At 38.2% G+C, this 18205-nt stretch overlaps 1 protein-coding gene across 25 annotated transcripts in view; it reads right to left on the bottom strand.

Annotated features, from left to right (window-relative positions):
- KLHL32 (kelch like family member 32) overlaps positions 1-18205 on the bottom strand; it is a 118897-nt gene that overhangs the window by 16639 nt on the left and 84053 nt on the right. For all 25 annotated transcript variants that reach the window (XM_085574892.1, XM_085574880.1, XM_085574881.1 and 22 more), the window contains one exon: positions 748-1474. In XM_085574892.1, coding sequence (XP_085431018.1) covers positions 748-1474 — 727 coding nt within the window. The remainder of the gene's footprint in view (positions 1-747; positions 1475-18205) is intronic.

Genomic DNA, 18205 nt, shown 5'->3' with positions numbered 1-18205 from the left:
GATTTCTAAAAACAGTCATCTCAGTCTGTTTCACTATTCTGAAGAGCAAGTGGGAGCAAATAATACATTTGCCTTCAACTTCTGGAACAATAAAAGCTAACAAGCACTTAATTTTCCATTTCACCATCAGGAATAAGTGACTAACAGAATATTCTGAGTTGGAAGGGATCCACAAGGATCATCAAAGTTCAACTTCAGGCCCTGCACAGGCTCAGGAATCACACCATATGCCCAAAGCGCTGTCCAAACGCTTCCCAAATTTTGTCAGGGTGATTGTATGATCACCTCCCTGGGGAGCCTGTTCCAGTGCCCAATCAACCTGTGGTGAAGAACCTTTTCCTGATATCCAACCTAAACCTCCCCTGACACAACTTCAGGCCATTCCCTTGGGTCCTGTGACTGTCAAATTACCAGATCCTATTACAGAAGCAATGTCTTTTTTAGTTTGTTTTTAGGAAGCACACAGAATTTATCACTGGAAATTTGTCCAGAAGTGCATTATCATTCCAGTTCACTGTGATTTATGAATGGCAACTGGAGATAGTACATATGATATCAGCAGCTCTGAAATACTGAGCGTAATGTATTTTATACATTACGCTCCTATACTCCAAATGAGGCTTCAGTTCTTTGTCCTCTCTGCAGAGAAAAGTTATCGTGACATATAAACCAAAGATTTATTACTTTAATTCAAGACAGTATTTTGGTATTTTGTTAGTACCTCAAATTGTGTGAAACGTTTTCTACCTGATATCCAAAGAAGACCATCCACCACATATCCAGCATGGCATGAGAGTGACCGATCAAAGGACTGTACAAAGGTCCACTTGTTCTTCTTGGGGCAGTAGCGTTCGACTGTGGGCAGCACTTGACGCAATTCGTTTCTGCCCCCTACGGCATACAGGTACTCGTCCACGGCTCCCAGCACAAAGTGTTCCCGGCAGTTCTTCATCGGAGCTATCTCGGCCCAGGAGTTAGTGCGGGGGTCGTATCGACAGACAGTTCTCACGGCACATGTGCGCCCTGTGGAGTGCTCCACCTCTCCACCAGCTACAAAAAGAAAGTCTCCCATGACAGCAACGCAGTGGTGGCTCCTCCCCACTGGCATAGGTGCCAGCTCGCTCCAGTTAGCGATCCCCGCGATATGAACGTTCTCCTGGTCTACCGGGTTGAAGTATCGCAATTCCTTCACTTTACAGACTTCTCGTTTCTTCCCACCAATAATATAAAGAGTGTCTGACTGGAAGCGAGGCTTTGTCCTTGCAGTTTGCCAAACTGGCTGTGCATAGACACTCTGGTGGTAAGCCAAGGCCTCATTAATGAGCGCTGTCGCAGTTTCACTGGCTTGGACAAGAGGATGAGTAAGAGCTACAGTATGCAGTGTATCCACATCCATAAGGCCAAAGCGGACATACTGGAGAAGTTCATCCAGATACTGGTAGCGGCAGTTGTGTTCCAACCACCTCACAGCCAGCTAAAAGTGTGGGGAAGAAAGGGAAAACAAGACACACGTTATTTGCACACAATTCTGTCAATAAATGGTCTTTTGAAATTTGCCTGCATTCCAAGAGCAGATATATACTTGCCTCAGTTGTGGTATCTATGCATCTAAAAAGCAGCTGTGAAAGCCTATTAGTCCACATAAAAAGATAGAGTGTATATACATATATACTAAAGCATTGTATTGCACCGGCTCCCTGAAACAATTTCCACAGCATTATCAGCTGCTGTGCAATACTCTCGTTGTGCAATTTGTTAGTGTTTCTGGAGACCATACTATCCCTGAATCAAGCTGCTGAAAAAATAATATTAACATAGGGGCTATGGGATCACTGGACACCACAGGTATACTAGAAAGAAGACTAATGTCAGAAGATTACAAAGAAAAACCTTTTCTGCCCTCCAGATTTCATCCTATTTATGACAAAATATTGAAGAAATATAACATATTACAACACATTGAATCCTTTTTTTTTATTTCTTCTTCTTCATTTATTTATAAAGTGGAGAAAAGTGTAAGGGGGGAAAATTAAGTCAGAGAAGAGAGAAGCACAGAAGAGGTCCTGCTAATTTGGGGTAGACAGAAAGCAACAATTGAGCAACTGCAGCTAGTATCGACATTCAAAATGAAACATAGCATTCAAATCACATAAAGCTTATTGAATCCAACTGGTCCTAGAAAGAGGCTAGGAACAGCCTAAACCATTTCAGGAATTCTTGCATAAGTTATTTTTTGAAAACATCCAGTAATGAAGATACCAAAACTTCCTCAGGAAAACCATTCCCATACTCTGATATCCTCTCAGACAGATTTTTCCTCTTACATATGCAGAAGCTTTAAACCCTTAAACTCACTGCTACATTTTCCACCTTTGGGTTCATATTCCAGAGCAACCCTTGAAAATGATTCATCCATACAGGATGAAAAGTATTTTGTTACCTACATTTTATTCTCCACCTCAGAAGCATTTTAATATTGGTGTGTTTCCTCATCGATGAATGAAAAAGGTATTTCAATGCATCTTAGGTCATATTTTCTAAATCTCTGTTTATTGGTTCACAGTTCTCTGTTATTGAAATCTTTCATGTTTGCTGTTGAAAACTGGACATACTGTTCCTCTTAAGGCTGTAGTAGTAGCGAATAGGTTGGAAAAATCTCTTTGATTCTAACAGTCTATATCATTCTTGCTTGTATTCTTGCTTGTACATCACCACGTAAGACTGTCAGTATATTATGATGTTGCTGATCCACATTTAAGCTTGTGACAGAGTACTATTCACACAACTTTTTTTTTCTTTTTTTTTTTTTTTTTTTTTTTTTGTGGTTGGTTGATTTGTTTAGGATTTTTTTTCTGTAGAACTTCCACAGGCTGTCATGCTTTCTCTGTCATTACCCAACTCTGTACTATTTACTTTAGGCCACTGCTCCAGTCAAGATCATTCTCAATCCAAATTGTATTTTCAAAAGTGCTAGAAAACCATTTCACCTTCTGCTTTTATTGTTCTTTAATCCAAATCATTATCAAAGACATTGACTAGTTCTGGATAAGGAGTAACTCTACCTGATACTTCAAATCATTTTGACACAGAACTTGTGGAGTGGATGTTTCTAACAAGCTGAGCAACAAAAATATTTTCAGCTAAATCTTATGGCCCTGTACTGTTGTTGGGAATGTCACATAAAGGAGTTCAAAATAAAGGCTGCTCTTATTAATGACTTTCATATATGATGTATTAAATTTATTACTGTTTCTGTATTCTGTCAGAGAGGGAAGATGAAAAACTAAAACCACCTTCTTATGATTAATCTGAAACACTTTTTCCTCACTGTGAACCGCTGTGAAACAAAGAATCAATGAAGGGCATCAAAAATGCAACAGTAGTTCAGGCAGTTAAATGCTGCATTGAGTTTCAAATACATGCATTAGCGATATGTATTTTGACTTGTAAGCAAAAAAGACAATAATTAAATGTATTTGAAAATGTTTGTGGACTTGAAATCATTGAGCTTCCAAGTCAGGTGCTCTAAATCCACCAAACCCATGTGTCAGGTGTCTCCTACTGAGTTGTATCAGGCAACTTCCTATTCTGTGTCTTTAGCCATGTGAATGATTCCTGAAAGACGCTTAGCTCTCATCATTCAGCCATTTAAAATTGAGAAGAAATTCAGGCTATTTTCAGCATATATCAACTAAATGATATGTGGGTTACTATACTGAAATAGAAGAACTTAAAAAAATTGAGTTCTTATCTCTCAGCACTTGTATCCAACAGACTGGTTACTTTTGGAACTAAAAGTTCATGCCTTTGCTCACATCTAAAATGGTATCACAGATGTGTCACTTGGGCTACAATGACAGACATTACAGACTCTGTAAAATACAGGCACTAATGTAAACCAGGACTTGGTAACCACAGGTCTTTTAGAGGAAGTTTAATATTAATGCCTTATTAATATCTTAGAACTTCATCTATCCGCTTTCCTTTATTGTCCTGCCTTTGGTCCCCCAATAAATACTGTATAAACACACAAGCAACACCACATACATTCATAACTTCAAATAAATAGTACCTGCATTCATTTCTGGACATGGGATGTGTGATCTGCACAGAAAGCATGGACATTTCCATTACAATACATTTTCTCTGTTGTAGGAAATTTGGCATATGCAACTTGATTCATACTAGAGTTATGTCTCTACTGAGAATAGTCCTGGAGTTGTAAATAAATGTTTCACTGAAATGAGTAATGTTTAACTTTTCCCTAAGCCACTACAGCAATGGTTGCAAAGTGATACAAAGATTCTGTTGGCACACATATGAGATCTGCAATCTATTCTGAATCTTGAACCTAAACCTTCTCTATCCATTCCACACTATTTTATCCCCACTCATCTGTCCTGCATCTTTTTTTATGAAAACCTTTGAACCTTTCCAAATTAAGTATATTGCAGCCTGCTTGGGATTCTCCATGTGTTGCACCTCATATATTGCAGCCTGCTTGGGATTCTCCATGTGTTGCACCTCAAGGTATCTTTGGCCTACTTCCACCTTTCCCCTCTGACAAGCAGCTGCAGCAGCAATAGGGCAACATGAAGGGAGGGCAACGTGAATCCCAGGCTGCCTCTTGTGTAGGGAGCTACTGGGTCTTACCAGACTCCATGTCCGAGGTCAGTTTGCTGTGGAAAATTTCATTTTATTGTATGTGTTTAGAAAGCAGGACTAAGAACCCTGCACACCACCTGGATGCTCTGGATGCTCTGCAGGCCTTTGACAGAACACAGAGAAGCTTCACTGAGTCTCAGGGAAGCAACAAAGGTCTGTGAACCACAGTGTGTTTAAAAGCTCCTGTCCAAATCAACTCATGCTATTGTTTGAACACAATCTGACTACAGTGCCCTGTGTGACCCACACCTAATCTGTGACACTCCAAGGCAGAAAAAAGGCCTTAAGAGCTAAGAGTTATATTTTTGTTATCAACTTGTCTTGCTAATTGTGACAGTTACAGTTTTAAAATTCACTTCGGTGAATTTTAAACAGGTGGATGGTCACTACTTAAAAATCAATACTAAGAATTTAACGTACAAATGTAGGTGTCTATATTTATATTTAGAGAATACATGACAAATTCCTAAATATTGTGACACAAGACTATAGAACAGGTCATCTGGTTTCAGAAATACTCACCAACTGAGCCTTAGATTTCTACACTGGTTTTGCAGCACACTGTTACCATGTTCTCCAGCAGAACATGATGTCTCACACTATGGAGGCATGGAAGAAAACTGAGTGTGGGTGAACAGTTTAGCAGCTATTCGAGGGCTGAAAAAGTTCAAAGGAATGAAAACTGAATTCCCAAATACATCTTTCACTTGTAGTAGAAGTAGTCCCTGGTGGACTGTAACACAGTTCTAACTTTCTTTCAGTGCAAAGGAGGCAAATATAACTCTCATCAACATATGGCAGACACAAACTTCCACGTACGAGACCAGCACACGTGTATATTTATCAACACAATTTCGAACACCTTTACTCACATTTTGTTTAATCTAGACTCAAAAACCTGGTTCCTACATAAAAACTCCAGAATTCACTCCATCTATATACTGATTATAGTGCCTATGTTTTCGCCTCTCTGGCAGTAACAATTAGCAACTATAATCAGTATTGGCAAAATAAACTCAAAGCCATTACAGGCTTTATGATGCTGCAAGAAAAGACATTCTGGCTTCTCTAAGGAAATACCAATTGCACTTGAAATTACAACTGTGCTTAAAATGCTAACAAGCAAGCAAGGAAAAAAAAAATAAGATGATACACAATTTTGAGGTTTAAAATATTTGTGTCCGTGCTAAATAATTTACAAAAATAAGAAAAGACTCCTACTCCTACTGTCATATAGGCAAATTCTGTTTAAACTGCTAGAAGATTCTTTTCTATTAATTTTAATGTATGAGTGAGTAAAGGAAGTCACAGGCTAGTGCCTATATCAACTTTAATAAATAATATATTTTGCCATATTCATCTTCTAAACTAAGTAAATGACAAAAGCAGACCCTCAGAAGGACAGGATTTTCAAACCAGATTAATTCTCTTATTCTAATATCTTAACCCAAAGGATTTTTCTTCTCCAAGGTTACCTTATGTGATTTTGCAATGGAGTGCATTCTCAAAAAAAAATGAGATGTGAAAAGAGATGGAAAAATATGTTGTGGCACAGCTGGAGTACACATCAAAGTACATCTCACATGTCGGATAGCAAGTTCATAGTTTTTCCAACACCTGCTTCTGCTTCCAGCATAGCTACCTGGTCCTTTGGGCTGCCAGCTATCCCAGGGAGCAAGAGAGACCATCACGCCTGTGCCTTGCCTGTTCAGCTTCCCCCTGCAGTCCTCCTCAAGCCACTCTGCTGGGAAATGTGCCAGACCTTTACTTGACACCACACCAAGCCTTCTAATCAGAAAAGCCAAACCACTTCATGAGTGCAAAAAGCTAGACATACTCACATTTATTAGACTCAGGTTCACTTAAAAACTACTCTAAGTCACAACGCCAAGGAAAAGTTCTGTTGACAGAGTTCCAAGAAAGAAAAAACTTATCTAAGCCTGGACTCTGTGAGAGGCAGGGGCCACAGGAATGCTATTAAAGTCATCTTGGCCTGCTCTTTAGTTGATGTATTCACGTTGTAGCCCAATGGACTGCAAGTATGCTACTTTATATCATCCAAGGTGTCTAGCAAATGTGATGAAGTCAAAAAGTGACAGCAGCGGAAAAAATGAAGGTGTTGGAGAGTTGGGTTTTTTTGTGTTTTGTTTGTTTTAGCAACAATAAATAGAAGGAAACAAAATTTCTAAGGTTTTAAAACAATTCACACTGTCTCATTAGAACAAATGGCAATCCTAATTAAAATAACCTAGTGAACATTCTCATTTTAGGAGAAAACAAAATTTTAAATATGGAAACAAAAGTGGAAAGACACATTTTCCTAGATTGGGACCAGATATGTGCAACACAAATGACTCTATTTGTGTGTGACAATCTGATGATGATACTAAATCAGAAAAGAGAAAGAACTATAAATCTCACCAACGGTTCTTCTGTTCCTTAACAGAAGCAAAATTTTTTGTTCAGAAAACAAAATCAAATTAATATCTTTGTATCCTTAGCATATTGGACAGTGCTATAGACCTGATTCTATTGATTTTTGAAGCCAAGAAGAGTCATGAAAGCAAGACAGTTCTACCGTAATCACCTTAAAGCACCATCAAGCAAACTTCAAAAAGCAAAACTTGGACTTTACTAGTTTTGTCTTTGAAACACTAGGAAATATATATTTTGGCTGTAAACTCGCACATAACTTTGCTTTTTATTAGATTTTACTAATTCAGCAAGTCTGAGGTGTTCCAGACTTGGATCACCTGTCATAAAACCACATTTCAGTTGGCAATTGTCAGCAACACCCTGACTCTTCAAATTTCAAGTACAGGAGCAGAATCTATGTATAAACCAGGACATTTACCAAAGGTCTGAAACAAAGTCCATTGAGGGCTATGGAGGAACTTTCCCCTTGATCTAAAATGAACAGGGATTTCCAAAAGGCCTGAATTTGGATCTCTAAAGGGTCTCTGTCATCCTCTCTCTCTGTCTCTAGAGGCTACAAAGGACAAAATCAAGGGGGTTTAGGACATTCATTGAAGCATTTTAAGCAGGATGAACTAAATTTGTCTGTATCATCCATTTAGAAAGAAAAGTGTAAGAATTGTTGCTGAGGAAAAAAGTCCCACCATACAACAAAACACATACACACAATTTTTCAAAGACACAAGTTACACATGAATATTTTTAGAAGTTAGTAACCATGCAAGCACAGCCTCCAGACTCCTGCAATTTCATCAGTCAGGTACTATCTTACACAGTTGAGGACAGCAGGAAAAATAAGTGCCTTGAGCCTAGATGCAAGACAGCCTTAAATACAGAAATCTTTTTCTTCTTTTTATTTTGAATTTAAAATGTGCATAAAAATAAGACTCTAATGAGCTGCATGTGGAACAATCAAAATTATGAGGTATTTGCATTTCTTTTACACCTTGAGCCAAACAATTACAAAATCATGCATATGATTCTCTCAATCTGAACACAGTAAATATTAATAATCTATGAATCAGCAATGAAATGCCTTTTGCCCCAGAACCCTGAAGAGAGACTTTCTAACCAAAAAGTTGCAGTGCAGTGACTGAGACAACATTTACAAGGCACCAAGCTAAGGCATATGCGTGCAGCCTGTGAAAATAAAGCTGTGCCATCCCCCACCATCTTTACACAGAGACATTTTTAAATTACCTGTTTGTCAGTTTTACAAATGTGTGTCTACGTAAGCAGCTCCCTGTGTGGCGCTGTGTTAGCAAGCAGGCGTGCTTCCATTTGCACATTTGGATTCTACAATCAGAATTAAAACATTTGCTCTGTTCAGGGTGAGCTGATAAACAGGGATTTTAAATTTTACTTCTTTTTTTTTTTTTTTTTTTAATGTGAAAAATGAAAGAAAAACGTTCCTCTAGATGTATTATGCCTTTGGGCTCCATGTGAGGGAAGCGAAAAAAGACAGAGAAAGCTACTGTGAAGGTCACAGAGTGAAAGAACTTCCTCAGGGCACAGAATAAATTAAATCCCAAGGAAAAAATAAAATGTGATTTCCAGAGTGTGAGGCACAAACTCAAAATGACAATGATTGACAGCCAAACTATATCCGTGCAATATCGAAGACTGCACGTTCTCATTTACCTCAGTGTAGCCAGCAAGCGCCCATTAAACATCCGTCTGATGCCCAAATTAACCTTCTTGGCAAACTGAAAGAGGCACAAACTATCATAATCAACCTTTCATTATCACAGCAGCCTCTAGTTAAAGGGTCAGAATAATTGTGCCATCAGAGCCCTGATTGTTTTCAATCAACAGACGACTGGAGTGACAGCTCAGTGATGGAGTAGTTTGATGAAACCGCACCAGGCCTAATCAGAGCAGATGAAAGGAAGGCATGATTGGTGCAAATGAACAGTCGTGCCTCTCTTTTTCATTTACAATCTGAAATTACTCTTGAATTTACGGGGTTTTTTCTCCCTTATGAGTACCTCTGAAAGAATGTTTGACTTATTATGGGTTCTGACAGTGCAGAGTTATAAAACACAGGTAGGGTTTTCAGCCCAGGCTTTAAGTGGGTATTCAGCATAATTTTAACAAATTCACTCTTGAAAAGCACAAAATTACTAAAGACTTCCAATGACCTAACCTTTTAGTGCTGTTTGATTAGCAGAACAATTTATCACAGTTCACATTCTTCATGATAAGAGAAGATTTTAAAAAATTGGTAGGGATCGTTTTCAAATGTTTTCTCTTAGCCAATATATTTATTGTATTATTGCTCTCCTGTGTTCTCTCTCACACACACACACAAAAGAAAAATATAAATTAAAGAACACTGCATTAATAACCCTTTTCCTCTTTGAATGAATAATAGAATCCAAGCAAGGGTTTGTTTGCAGATGAAAGTAGAGACCAATTATCATGCCACTGACAGCATCAATATTTAGTTTTCTGGTGGGTTGGGTTGTTCATTCCTACGTTTTAAAGGATGGGAAATTAATCAATCCCACTAGGTGTTTCTCACCTTACTCATCAGCACTGATTCAGAGTGTCTCACAAGTGAACAGGAAAAAAAAAAAAAAAAGGAAAAAATGTAGGGGGTGCTTACAGAAATTTTGGAAAGAATGAAAAATTCAAGTGTCCTGCACCTCCTCTGCTAGGTTCACTTCATCTCCCAGACTCACCGTGCTCCACCCATATAGCTTCCCCTTCTCACAAGGCTGATGCAAGGAAGGTGAAGTAAATAAAAATAATCTCATTTAATTATACCTCTGAAAGGAGGAAGTATTTCAAATAGTGAGTGGTAAATCTTTTGTTCTGTGATCTTGGTCATCTTCAGATATTCTCTAGTTCGTCAAGTATTACAAAATTCATACCCATGTTCACATCAGCATACCAAAGCACAAAACAAGCACCCTAGAAGCAAAGATTATGAATTGTCTGAAATGGGAGTGGATAGAAAAGTTTGATCCAAACACCAAAGGCTTTTAAGAAATTTAATGTCCTGTATCTCTTCTCATACTACAGAAGGGAAGTTTTACTTCCTTAGAAGTTTTGGACTGTAGGCAGAACATTCACCTTAGTGGAAGTGCCCTCAGCAAAAGAAGTTGTGAGCAGGCTTGCACATCCTTATTGATACACAGGATGCCATTTATAATTATTGAAGTCTATACTTTTCCAAGTATAAAGACACTGTTTATGAAATATATATACATACGTGTGTATATATGTGTTTGTATACACAAATATACTTTTATATATATATATATATATATATATATGTTTTTATATATAGAGATAGAGAGTGAACTCTTGGAATGAATGCAAAAAATTCCTCACAAACCAGTGAAGAAGATAAGTAAGAGTTTAGGAAGCTGCCAACATGTGTTTTGCTGGATACAGTAGAAAGAAGATTCCGAAGCAAACATTTCTCTACATGAAGAGAGGTGTCTTAGATTCACATTTCTGCACCACAAGGGACCACTGCACACATTAAAAGATTCTGCTATTCTGCTATTTGTCCCCAACTCCCACCCAGACAAGTCCACACTATTGCTAGAACTCTGCTTCAGCAGTGGCACTGGAATTGTGTACATGGACACCCCCTGAAGTCTGTTCCCAAACTGAAGACTGAGACCACAGCTGGCAGGAAAGAAAAAATATGCATCCTTCCAGACTCAAATATTATTCCTGTGATGCAATCAGACTCTCAGCTTCACAGATCAACAGGGCTTGGAGGACTGAGGGATTGGCTCCAGCAATAAAGAGGGAAGCCAAATATAAATGAATCGACTTCAGGAAATACATAGCCCCAAAGGAAAATTAAAGGACACCAAGGTTCATTATCTCTGGAGAGTGAAAGCACTTGTTAGAGTATGTCCTCCTGACCTCTGATCAGGCTCCACAGAAGCTGCAGTGGATTTATCCAGACAACTACACAGGGAATTGTTCGCCTACATAAGAAATGCTCTGTCTCTTGGCTGGTTTGCTGGTTTGGGATTTATGTAATAGCCTGGTGACAACCTGCAACTTTCAGAACATGAGCCCTGCAGTCTGTAAGCCACTTTGCAAGAGGCAGAAATTTGATTTTGATCTTTCAGCTGAAAAACACTGCAGCAAGCAGAGTTGTTGGTCAAAGTCTCTAGCACCAGAAATTATGCATTCATGATATTATGCAGATATTATGTAACTAAAACAGAGACAGATAATGCAGATGCATTAAAAACACACATTTATAAAAAATTCACAGCATTAAAGCAAATCAAAATGTATTAAAAATACTTCTCAATTTTTCTCAAGTGATAATAATAACTGCTGATAATATCTATCTCCTTAAAGCATTTAAGCAGTAAAGCATCCATCACCAATTGCTGGTGGACAAAAATATTGTCCTGCACAATAGCTGTCCTGTTGTCCTGTCCTGTTTCAATAGATGCAAGGGGGATAACACAACATATATATCTTTGGCAGATTTCTTACTCATAATCAAACAGCTTCAGGAGTAACATCTTTAACACCTGTATTTCCGTCTCAGATTGTTTCTGCTCAGCATCCTTGTGAGAAAGAGGGGAATTCTTTATCTAAAGACAAACTCTCCACCAACCAAGTACAGTTCCTTGCATTGTCAGTTTAGTGTTTTACTGCAAGCTTCCTTTGCCCCTAGTACCACATAATTATAGTGGCCTTCTCAAAAGGGACATTATTTTACAAAAAAGATTGGAGAGTAAGAAAATGCTAGTTTCATCTTATGTACGTGTTTCCTATGAAACACATAGAAAAAAATGCCTGTTTTGTAATAGAAGTAAATAATAGAATGCATGCATTCAGAATTGCATTCACTTCTTTTACACACTTTCTTCATTTCTTATATTTACTGGTCATGAGAGTAAGAAGTTTACCTAGAAGACATTGATTAAACTCAATGAAGATATTCCATCTTTTTAGACTTACAATAAAATAACTATGATCTCAAATCAGCTTTACAAAAGGCTAGCTGAACTACATTAATATATAACATTATATATGGTAAGTAATCATATTAAAGCGATGAGTTGCTGTAATAAAAAACTGTTCTCATCTACTGGAGTTCAAAGTGAAGGAAGGTACAGACAGAAGGTAAACTCTCAGCTGTTGTAAATTATCACAGCTCATGAAAGCTTGCCATTTTACACCTTCTGGGGACTCTGAACTTCAAAATTATACAGAATATTCTTTCCAAGTATCATAAAGCAAATTATAAGCAGTAAAACTCAGGCTTCCCCAAGAGAAGTTTACATTTCAACCACTCTCTCAAAATGGGAACTAAGAGAAAAATTAGGTGTCTTAATCAAAATCTGTCCCCTCAGTCTGTCCAACTGAGTGTCTTTATTCCACTACAAAAAATACAGTGGAAATTTTGTTGCTTATGCCACAGGAAAAATTCTGGTGATATGCAGGTATCTGAAAGTGAGGACAAAACAGTTCCCTAAGTATCATCTGCCAAAAGTACCTGAGATATTTTTGCAGCTGAAAAGTGCAAGGCAATACAGGCAATAAACACTGCATCCTTTCTTAACCTTGGAGCAGCAAAGACAAACCTGTCCATAGTGTGCCTCAAGAGAAGTCTACCTTTGTGTGATCAAGTCCTCAAACCAGGGAGGAGTTTCCTCTACAGTCACTTGGAGCTTCTCTACCAAGGCAGATTTACAAATGCACTTCTCACAACTAACTTGTTCTTCCACTGAGATAGAAGGGGCAAGCAAGGCCCTGTGCAACCCCTCTCAGTGACACTCCACATGTACAAGCATGTGTTTAAAAGCTGTATGAGCTTGTGTGCAGCTCCTATTGCAACAGACTTTACAGCTACCCCACCACTCACAGACACTCTGCTTTCTTGTGCACTGCAATGGCTGTCACACTTGGGAGTCTACACACATAAAATAAATGAGCTGGGAATGATCACATTGGAAAGGTTCTGCTTACTCTTGTTATCAAGGCAAATTTTGTTTTAACAAGATCATCAAAAAGGAGTGTGGAGGGTGACAATGCAAAGCCAATGAAACCAGAGCAAAGCAAAGCAATAAAACCAAATCCAAAATATGGCATCCAGAGACTCAGTCTTGCTTTGTCCAGAGGCACAATCTCAACTTTTTCCTTTGAAACAAGTCCAGCCACAGAGAGTTAGAAATTACACGGAAAATCAATCTTCTCACCATAAACACATTGCATCTAGGTAAAACCTGGCAAAGGGAGAGCCTTGTAAAAACCATGGCTTAGGCCTCTTACTTTGGCTAAGCAGAAAAGGGAAAGTGACTCAGCTGAATTAGAGGTAGAAAAACAAGTCTGCCACTATTGCGAGTTCACATTGTGGTTGGTTGAATTATGTTTGTTATGGTTTAAAACTATGAATCTGATAAAGGCCTAACTGCTTTAAAAGGCCAGGTTTTTGCAATAAAGCAGCTCTCCTTTGCACTGCCTGGGGACTCTGTGTTGCTCTGCATCGTCACATCAACATTCCTAAAATGTAGCCTCATAGGTCCATAAAACCTGCCTCTCTTTAATAACTGGATAAAATGGCAAGAAGCTCTGAGGTAAAAACTTCTTGCTGTCCCTTTTCAAATCCATCACAAAATGCTCAAGTTTGGATCCTCCATCATTTGTTGTGATGGTAGAACCAACATTGCTAGGTGCTTTATATCTGGTAAGTTTTCTGGAGCTGCAAAGAACAGAAGCTTATCTCTTCATAAACACAGCTGTTTAACTAGGGCTCTTAACTGTGATTTGATTTCACTTTAAGGAGATTAGGCTTTATGATATCATTTATCTTTTCTTAAACAGGGTAAGGACAGAGAACATGGGAGGCAGAAAAGGACCTACCTCCAGCAACCATAATTTCAAAATCTAGAATTACTCATTTTTATTTTTAGAGAAAACATTTAGGTTGGTATCAAATGCATTGAAACTCTACATAGCCACATTTAGCACTAAAACAAGTTGCTGGTACATAATTAGTAAGTGGAAAAGACAATTTTTACCATCTGATACACAGTGTTTTTATTCCTATTCCTCTGTTGCTATTTTTCCCTCTGAAATATATTTTAGAAATGTAGCAGCTCACTCCAGAGACAAGAATCTTCAAGCTTTCATCAGTAAAAAACTGTTAGAAAATGAAATAGGCACAAAATTGACAAAATTCTATAAAGATGCAATTCAGCTCTGTGAAAATTAGTCTAAATGGTTCTTGAATGTAAAAGGATTCCTATGCATTTCTTCCCTATTGTTAGGGTATAATTTTCTAGGGATTTAATAGGCAAATCCAACAAATCACAAAAAAAAAAAGTTTCATTTTCTATAATAATCTTTACAACAGCTACACAGGACTTGTATGTCATAAATATCTTTGGTCACATACAAAAACATACTTCAAAGTACATGCTTCTCCTTAGCTGGTTTATAAATATGCATGTATTCAACACACTGTGTTACTACAAAACCTCTGACATCAAATTTTCCAACCAAAAATCACAGACAGTTCGGGTTGGAAGGGACCTTAAAGATCACCTAGTTCCAACACCCTGTCATGGACAGTGTCCATTAGACCAGGATGCTCTAAGCTCCATCCAACCTCACCTTGAACACTGCCAGGGATGGGGCATCCACAACTTCTCTACCAGTGCCTCACCTCCCTCACAATAAAGAATTTCTTCTGTATCCCTGATCCAAACCAACTTTTATACTGAAAGCCATTTCCCCTTGTCATATCATTACATGCCCTTCAAAACCATCCCTCTCCATCTTTCTTGTCTGCCCTCTTAGATACTGAAAAGCTGCTATAAGGTTATCCTGACACCTTCTCCAGGCTGAACAATCCCCATTCCTTGATTCAGTTTTATTGACTTTGATTTAATCCCCACATGATGGGCTTCAGATTAACTCACTGCATAAACAAATGAGTCCTGCATTAATTTTTCAAAATCAACTAATTGTTCTAAGAAAGCTATTTCTTTCAAAAAGTGACTTAAACACTCAGAACCACATTTGTAATTGCATTTGAGATCCCAAACGTATCTAATGAATTAGGAATATCAGAGCTTCCCCATAACAAGATTAAAATAAACATAAATTTATTATATAAACCTACTAAATAATACCTGAAGTAAACTAAAACACCTGTAACTGCTCTAAGATAAACCTTGTAAAATTAGGACCATAGTTTCACTAAAACATTAAAATAGGCTCCACCCTAAAGGAGCACTTTGAAAGCTCTTCAGCACAGATTTTCACTTCAGAGACTGTGATCTTCCAATCTGTCATTACTATCCCACATAGACCATTAGCTTGGAAGCCACTTCACAGGAAAGCTTCTTAAGATCTTTTTGACAAGTGTATTTGTCGTAATTTCTTCCATTTCTCCCTGGCACGAGGGAGTCCAAAGTGATCAAAGGAGTAAAAGGAACCCTTTGTCACAAGGCAAGGAAACCCTCAGCTCTGCAGCTCACTTGCGCATCTGGAAGCTGCCAAGGGTGTCCCAGCTGGAGTAAAAAAGGCTGTACATGAGTGACACTGCTTTTCCATCTCACCTTCCTGGAGCCACCAGTGTCCTGATCCTGGAGCAGGAGTGGTAGCACAGGGCAACAGCTAATGAGATCTCAGCAGTCGTGCTGAACCAACACACCTGTTCGCAGGTCTAGACACATGAGTGCGACTTCACTGCATCTAACTGGGGGCACTTAACCCCAGAATGAGATTCCAGCTGTCTTAACACATTGATGACCATGTGTATGGGTTCAGGAAACAAGAAATTCCATTTTCTTCCACTGTCTTCTCTGGCTTTGTGGTTACAAATAAGAGTCATGCTTCTATCAGCTCCCAGAGGAAAATTTGTTGAAATACAGAGCTGGGAATTCTCAGAAGAGTTTCTAATTTCCTATCATTTTCCACAAGTTTAAATCCACTGGAAACAGTTTTAAACAGCTTTACAAAGATTTTGAAAGAGTAAAGATTACTAACATTTATATCTCTGAATGGAAGACATTAAGACATTAACTTCCATATTTGATCATCCATGCTATCTGTGGATTTTAGACTTTACATTATTTTCTTTAACTTAAAAATTAATATATATTTTCAACCACACTTGGCTTTCAAAACAGCTTCAGCAACTTTTCTTTTCTAATGTAACCATATATATCTGTATGTTTATAGAATCATACTTCAGATCGTATCCAACAGATCCGAGCCACAAGGAGTGCAACAGTCAATACAAATCCCCCCACAGCAGACAAATTCAAATGTAGAATGAATTGACACAGAAGAAGTCTTGCTGTGTGGACACCTTGGTGTCTTTTTTAAAATCAAAATGCACATCCACTGCTTAGCTGAAAAAGTGACCTAAATCCATGAGCTGTGAGCACAGCAGCCTTTCTAAATACTGGTGTGATGCTCTGTGCACTTCTGAAGGTAATCTGGGAGAAATAAGTTGAGGTAATATTACTGTAGGACAGCAAGACAAAAGTAATGCTCTCTAGTAATTGTCCAATGCTCACAACAATAGCAGCAAATAATCAAGTTTTCTGACATGTAACAAAAAGAACAATAGAAGAACAAACAGCTGCTCCTAACACAGCTTTAATACTGAAAATTGCTTTCTATATTGTTATACTTGATAAATAACAGTAAAAATATTAGCTAACATTCAAAAAACAGGAATATGAAACATTTAAAAATTTGGAACAAAGGCATATGTAAAGTTCATAAGATATTACTGTAAAGGACAAAATTAAGAGCCCATTCAAATTAAACTAAAGTAGACAAAGGGGAAAGGTGTTTCATAAAATAAGGGAATGGTGCCAACAGGGACAGCATTCATTTCCCCTACAAGCCAAAATGCCATTACTATTACAAACTATACAGAAATTATATCAGGAAAACTGTGTGTGACCTGAGCACATCAGCTGAACAGTGTGAGTTCCTGCTGCCTACATCCACTGCTTGACCCTCTGTATCCTGCACGAACCCTGGCCAGTCTGCAGTTCCAGTGGACACCAACCTCCCTGCACACCTTGGGCCACAACTGCCAGCTTAGCCTACCTACAATGGATGTCCTACCAATGCTGCACATCCTTTATAAAAATTAATCCCACCCAGTCTGGAGAGAGTGCAAGGAATGCACCATTGCACAGAGTCAATTTTGTGAGGATTAGACTAAGGAAAAGGAAACCTGCAGCTTATCACAGTTATGTTTCCATACTACTTTTATCTGAGGGTAACCATGTGATTTTGCCTGCAGCTAGTCATGACACACACAGTACCACTATCACAGACGTAGTACGCTGGACGCTGGCATTCACAGGTGGCTCTCTGGCACTTTTATATAGACTTTCACAAAAAGGGTACAAAAAAGGAGGAAAAAGCATGGGAAAACACACATGGGTAATATGTTAATTTTCTTATTTAGCCTCACCAATTCACCTCAGCCTTGATATGTATCAAGCCCCTTTTTTCTCTTCTATGCCTTTCTTGATGAGAGGCTGACAGCCATATTTTGGAGAGGTAGTTTTCTGCTTATGGTAAATACTCACTAGGAACAAGCATTAGAGTAGACATTATTTCACTTATTGCCCAAGAGAGCACTTAAGCTTATTTCTTGAATAGTGAAAGGCTAATATACTGCTTAAACACAACATTGATTACTGAGATGCTTTCCTTCACATATATTTTATGTTGTTACTTGTTCGCAGTAAAACTTAAGTTCACATTTAGCAAGGCACTTAGGCCACATTTCATTTATATATATATATATATATACACCCCTGAGAAAAATGACTTCTGCTGTCTCCATATGAAAAATTGCTCTGCAATACCAAAAGATTGACAGAAGAAAAAAATCAAGTACTGATATGAAGGAATGGCAAGCTTGTACCAGAACATGACAACTCACTTTAGAAACTGTTGTTCTGCATAGGTAAATGTGTGCATCACTGGAGATGTGTGGAAGATGTCTTTAGATCCAACATCAACACAGAGCTGTTCCATCATAGCAGCCTGCCACAATGGGTACACTACAAAATTCCCTACAGCATTGAAC

This window comes from Lonchura striata, chromosome 3, assembly GCF_050655825.1.
Source record: "Lonchura striata isolate lonStrDom1 chromosome 3, ASM5065582v1, whole genome shotgun sequence".
Taxonomy (NCBI): domain Eukaryota; kingdom Metazoa; phylum Chordata; class Aves; order Passeriformes; family Estrildidae; genus Lonchura; species Lonchura striata.
Note: the sequence above shows the minus strand (reverse complement) of the source record. Positions and strands in the feature narration are given on the sequence as shown.